Here is a 6,963-nt window from a genome sequence, read left to right as displayed (position 1 = left end):
ATAATTGTGAAAATTAATATATGCATATTTGAAATATCAGTATAGTATACTATAAATCGTATTCACTATACTTGTACGCTTGTTGAAGATGTTAGCTCGCATATAATGTATAGCTCGCATATATGTTTACATTACATGTAACATATGGAATTTTGAAACTTGTTAGCAGGTTAACATATCGTTTATAATTGAGCGTTCTGCGAACTGTATGTATAGGCGTAATAAATCGATATGGAGCTAAATAAACGCGATAGCATTAATCGACTTTGATCGCTTATAACTTGAGAATTGACTGTGATATTTTAATATTAAGACTCAATCTCTAATTAATCTCTGGAAGATTGCATTAAGATATTCTAAAATTATAAACTTTCAGAAACGTATAATATAAAAATGATGTTAGGGTAAACTCGAGATGTGGATCGATATGTTTTGTGTTGGACAATTGCCACCGAAACCGGCGGTCAACATTACTCCCCCAACACCGGAGGAATACGAAATTCGCGTTATTGTTTGGAATACCGAGGACGTGCCGCTGACCGAGAGCCAATTCCTCACCGGGGAAAAGTGCTCCGACATTTATGTCAAAGGGTATATTGTCACAAAAGTGTAATATGCCGATGACTAAGAATATTTTATTGCAGGCTCTCTCATCTAACAATTACATATATATATATATGTACATATACCGACATAAAAATGCGTTATAAAATAACAGTTACAATCGATATTGATCAAATTATCAAAATTCACTTTGTTGCCCGCGATTAATTAGCTATCCTGATTAATGATTCATAAGCGTATCGAAACGACAATATTTGTCAACACACATAATCCGCGTGATTTATTCACTCAAAGCAGAAATCAAAGATGGAAAGTGGAAATTGTTGTTTTGCGATATTTACTAGTGATATTAATGACGCTTTTTGTGGAGATTCGCACATATCTCTCTTTAAATTTTTCACTTTCGATTTAAATATAATTTAGAACATCGTAAATGTAATTTAAATCGTCTGTATAAAGCCTTGACGCTTTTGTTTGTCTTTTATATTTATTATAATAAATATATGTATACGTTTGTCGGTAATAAAATCTAACAATTTTGTTTTAGATTAAATTCTTAATCAATTCTTCGGAGTTTAATCAGTTTTGAGTTTCAATGCAATAAAATAACTAACTTTTCACTTTGTAATAAAAACGGTCAAGCAATTCGATAATGCCGGATTCGCCATCTGTTCGAAATAATTGCGTAGGTGGATTCAATATGAGGATTACCAAAGGACCGACATCCACTATAACTCTCTGACCGGCGAGGGTAACTTCAACTGGAGATTCGTATTTCGTGTCACGTATTCGAAAGGTGAAAATATCATGATAGTCCGCAGAAGAATGTCTGTGTTTGCGAAAAACGAGATCGAGGAGAAGCTGCCATGCAAGCTTCGCCTACAAGTCTGGGACAGTGATCACTTCTCCTCGGACGATTTTCTAGGTGATTAAAATATGCCATCAGTCTGTGTGTTTCGGTATGGAAACCATTTAAAATATCGATTTTGATAATCGAAGCCGGGATTGAGCTAAATAAATCTTGTATGCGATTACCGATATGAAACAATCATGTAATTTTATACTTGATAATTATTTTTCAATCAATGAACATGTATGTAAATTTAGTTCACAAAAATTATAAAATAATTCTCTTTATTTGTATCTGCAAAAAAAACACTGCATTTTCTTAGAAACAGGAAATATCTGAAAAGATAAATTATGCCGAGTTTATAATGAATTAATGTGGCATATTGTACAAACAAATGTAATGTCTTCGCTATTAATCAACGTGTTGCAGGAGAGTTGACACTGGACCTGTCCAGAATGCCGCGGGGCAGTTCAAACTCCAAAAACTGTACGCTGAAGTTACTCGAACCGCAGTTACCTACAATAAATTTATTCAAAGTTACCCGGACCAGAGCTTGGTGGCCTTTCGCGCGTGGTATTGACGCCGGCAGATATATTCAAGCGGTCAAGTATCATAAAATCACACAAGACATTGGAAATGTCTTAATTAAACCAGAAAATAAAATATATAATTATATGAGAATTACTCCGAAAGAAGATAAAAATGGAATTAATAAATAATTTTTCATCGTTTAATAATTATACTTTCTTTCATTATAGGGTAAAGTTGAACTGGAAATATCTATTTTGAAAGCAGTAGATGCGGATAATCAGCCGGCAGGCAAAGGAAGGGATCCACCTCAAAATCTTCCACCTCCGAGGTTTATCTCTTCACTCTAATTTAATTTCTATTTTTCATATTAATATTTGCAAAAGAAATCACTCCTTAATGAGAATGATTTGTCATATAATTTGAAATTATATATTTTGGGCAGTCTGATAATGATTAACGTGATAATTTGTCTTGTTTTTTAATTCCAAATAAATTAGCAAAAGGATATAATATCAATATATAATAATATAATATATATAATAGTGTTATAATTTTTTCAAATTAAAGAATAGAGAGCCAGATATATGCGCTGAAATATCTAAATATATTGCCAACGATCTACAATACATCGAATATACGAATAAAGTCGCTGATAGAAACAATTAAAATTAAACAAACCTTTTCGACCTTATATGCGGTCATCTTCAATGTTTCGTCTAACAAGAATTAAACTAAATTATTACAGAATGTCAAATGCTATGTCTTACGAAGATATAGTGCAAAATCTTTTTCGATCTCTTGCTGAAATTCTCTCTACGATTTCTGTCTACGAATCCATTTTTCTTGCAGGATCCTTATCTGTATGCAATATAGTAAGATATTTATATTACGAAAATTTTTATGGATTCTATTTAATTCTTTTGACGAATTGCGCTGATGCAAATTAATGTGTTTTTGAGTCGCTAGAACTAAATGTGCATCAGAAACTAGTTTAAAGCAAGTACAAGATCCCACGAAGCGAATGCGATTGCGCGCAGAGATATTTTCGATCTCGTGAGTTTCTTAAAAACATTCAATAAAGAGCACGCACGTGTACCAAACTGTATTCTAATGAACTTGAAAAAACCATAACAATCATAAAATTGTTCATATAACCGCATATAGTAACGCTCGCGTTGAATTAAAATCGCGTTTGTTTAATTTTAATTGTTTCTATCAACTTTATTTGTACATTCGATGTTTATTACAGATCGTTGACAATATATTTTAGATATTCGAGCGCATATATCTGGCTCGGTGCACCAGCTTTTTATTCTTTAATTTCTTTATTTCTATAAACCTTAATTGTTACTTTAACAACTATTTTAATTTAATATATATTACTAAAAAATCTGTTGTTAAAAATTAATATTTATTAGAAAATTGAATAATTATTCCAATAATACATATTATTGAAAAATCAGTTATTGATCATTTTTTATTTTTATTATTTACTGTTAAAAAACAAACTGATTTTCCAATCTTTTTGTGTTTTGGAATATTATTTCTCTAATAATGTCCGATTTTGCTTTCGTGCTCTTCCCTCTTCTACATTCGATATTTCCAATTATTGATTATTATCGAGCATACACATTATATATTATGGTTTACAGGCGACCCGACACTTCTTTCTCCTGGTTTCGCAATCCGTGGCGTGCGTGCTGCTTCGTCGTTTGTCGCTATTATAAATGGCGAATACTGTGCTGCTTCACGTGTACGCTATTTGTGCTTCTAATAGCATGCGGGATTTACGCTTTCCCCGGATATTTTGTTAAACGTCTCTTAGGCGCTTAATTCTTGAAGCAATTCAAACGTTTAACAAACGTGAATATGAATAGCTCTAAGTCCTATTTCCTAAATTACTTATAACTACTATTATTATTAAACTTAAAAATTAATATTATATTGTAGTTTACGCGTATAGAAAATAAATTAATAACCACATTCTTTTTCTATTGTTTAATCTGTTTTCGCTAAAAATAATTAGCAAACAAAAGTGTCATCCGTTCGGTAAAGGATACGCTGTAGCGTCTCCTTCATTATGAATCATGATGTAACGAAAAAATATACTTAGCGGAAGACGCTACCGCGTCTCCTGATTATTAAATTAAATGATGAAATTATTTACAAAAATGGACGAATCTTAGTATTAATATAAAACGCACAGAAGCACACATGTTTCTTTTAAATATAATGCGCGCGATTGTACGGCCACTTTACAAAATGGGGTTCTAAAATCATTTCATTTGTTTCGTGATAACGACAATTTGGTGTTTTCGAGAAGTTAGATCAGTAAATAAAAATCTCAACGCTTCTGTTATGTTAGCGTTTCATGGTCCTCGTAGTTACGAATAATTAAGTAACACGCTGCGTTATGGACCTTTTCCGGGTTCCAACCCATTAGCGATTAGCCGTCTGTGTGTGCGTATATGCGTGTATATATATAACTTGCTAGTACAATGAATCCTGTATAATGTGTAACATGTGACGCAGAGAACATGTTACACATATTCCGCGTTATATGAACGTAATACCAACCGCATGAGTTGTATATACAATACATACATAAATTTAACATGAAGATTGTAATTTTATCTTTTACGTATGAAAGCTTCAATAGTAGAATTTGCATTTCACTTTAAAACAAAACAGACATTAAAATAAATTTAAAAATTTAAACAAGAATTTAATACTTGTTTAAACACTGAAATAATTCATGCTTGTAAATTTTTCACCTTACAGTTGCGTATTATAAAAATTAGTTGTGTCTCGTTGTACGTGTATTTAACGCGTTGCTGCGAACGTTGCTGATTTATTGTGTCACACGCGAGCGTTGCCGCAATTTTTCATTGCGTTATTTAAGATGATAATGCAGACTTTTTAATTCCAAACTAAAAATATAGACAATAGTAAAAATTTAATTTAAGATATCTTTAATTTAATTTTTTATATTGTCATTCTGTCTCACTTAAATACATACATCTATCGATCCTTATCTAACATATTTCATGCAGCGTCATTTCTTGTAAGATCCGACAATTACTGTTACATGCGCTATTTTCTTCAATTCCAACCTATATTTACGTTTATAAAATTGAAAATAAAATATTAAAAAGTAATTTCTTTTTCTAGACTTTTAATCTTAATACCAATTGCAAGATTTTGTCCGTAGATGGCACCGATTGCATTTTATACATATAAACTGCAGAATTTTTGTATAATTAAGCAAATATTGTCATCAGGTGACAGTGTTCTACGACCTACATGTCAAAAATAAGTGGTATTTTTAACTTTTTCTCATTTTTAACATAAAATCAATCGGTGCTTTCGTTTTTGTGCGTATTTCAATTATCTACATATAAAAAGGATTAATTTTGCATTCTGTAAAGCCTGCAATTTAAAGATAGGTTTAATTTGTCGGTAATTGATTTCACTTTAAGAATCCCCTTAAAGTGCGTGCAATAAACATTGAGAGTACCGTGGGAAATGACGGCCGAGCGTCATATCGTGTTAATTAGTACGCGAGATTTCAATTAACGTGTTTTCCCGGTATGTCCGCCTGATCAACAAAAACGACTATCGAACTCAAATGGAGTTAGATAGGCAATAGCAATGCATCGATCGGTGAGTCAATTTATCTGTTATATTGTCGCAACTAATTGCTTATTTATTGTAGTTGCAATAATTCAACATTTTCGCGGTCTATATCACATAGCTTTTTCTTTCCAAGAATTGATATACACACACGTGTACATATATAAACGATTCCACATTAAATCGAACAGCATATAAATGCGTATTTTCGAGGGGGTAATCACTCTTGAATTCCGGTGTACAGCCTGTCAGAATTCCGTTGAATTCCATTGAATTCTTTGAAGTTCGATGAAGTCCGGTAAAGTCCGCTGAAGTCCATTGAAGTCCGACATAGTCCAATAAAAATATAGTCCAATTTGTAAAAAAAAGGTTATCAGTTTTTATCGAGTTCTTTGCATTTGTTGAAAAATTTTGCCGATGTTTCCAGACAAAGACCCGAAAAATGACAACCGTATCCATAAAAGTTTAGTGAAATCCGACAAAGTCCGATGAATTCTGGTGTAGTCCGATGAATTCCAGTGTACTCCGATGAAGTTCGTAAAGTCCAGTGAAGTCTTGAAGTCAGAAGTCCAAGTGTACATATATTTTCTGAGTGATTACCCCCTCGCGTATTTTTTATTCTTTTTTCTGAACTTTTAATTTTTAATACATTAATATTAATCTATGCATTTATGTCAGGTTTCAATGTTTTAATCATAATATGCTCCAAACAATTGAATTTTTAAATTTACGCACATATATTCCAAAATCACTTTTATTATAATTTTTTAATTATTACATTTTTATTATAGTTTAGTAATTAATTATAGAATGCTCCAACTTGCAAACAGCTATGAATACCAGCTTTAAAATACCTATAAAATTCGATGGTTAATTATTTGAAATTTGCAAATTTATTACACTATACATGTTAAACAAATTCTTGATAAATAATGACAGAAGCGAACCCAGCTTAACCTTAACAGATATTGTTAAGGATACTTTTTTAAATAACGTCCAAAAGGTTTAAACTGTCGCTCGTTATTTGTTAAAAATTTATTAATAATTAAAAATTAAAAATTGAAGTGGATTAAGAAGCTAAGTTATAATAAATTCGTACTAATTACACAGAATGAGTAAATTGCATTTAAAAAATATTTATTAATGTTTATAATAAAATTACAATTGTAGGCATGATTTCACAAAATAAAGGGACGGTGCGGGGTGGACCTCACTTTGTGTGGAAAGTTGGAAACCCCTGTGAAACCATACAATTATTATATACTAGAGCAAAACAAAGCGCGCGCTTTGCGCGCGCCATTTATTCACTATCCCTGAAACATAAAACACACACACACACACACACACACACACACACACACACACACACACACACACACACACAC

At 31.8% G+C, this 6,963-nt stretch overlaps 1 protein-coding gene across 1 annotated transcript; it reads left to right on the top strand.

The window, feature by feature from the left end:
* The first annotated feature begins 402 nt into the window (after positions 1-402).
* Positions 403-4,098, top strand: LOC105455727 (otoferlin-like). Its single transcript, XM_011699267.1, has 5 exons — positions 403-591; positions 1,254-1,489; positions 1,844-2,016; positions 2,173-2,273; positions 3,598-4,098. The coding sequence occupies exons 1-5, from the start codon at positions 416-418 to the stop codon at positions 3,776-3,778; spliced, it is 867 nt and encodes a 288-aa protein (XP_011697569.1). The 5' UTR covers positions 403-415; the 3' UTR covers positions 3,779-4,098.
* Positions 4,099-6,963: the final 2,865 nt, after the last annotated feature.

Source organism: Wasmannia auropunctata, unplaced genomic scaffold (genome assembly GCF_000956235.1).
Source record: "Wasmannia auropunctata unplaced genomic scaffold, wasmannia.A_1.0 LD335880.1, whole genome shotgun sequence".
In the NCBI taxonomy this organism is placed as follows: Eukaryota; Metazoa; Arthropoda; class Insecta; order Hymenoptera; family Formicidae; genus Wasmannia; species Wasmannia auropunctata.
Note: the sequence above shows the minus strand (reverse complement) of the source record. Positions and strands in the feature narration are given on the sequence as shown.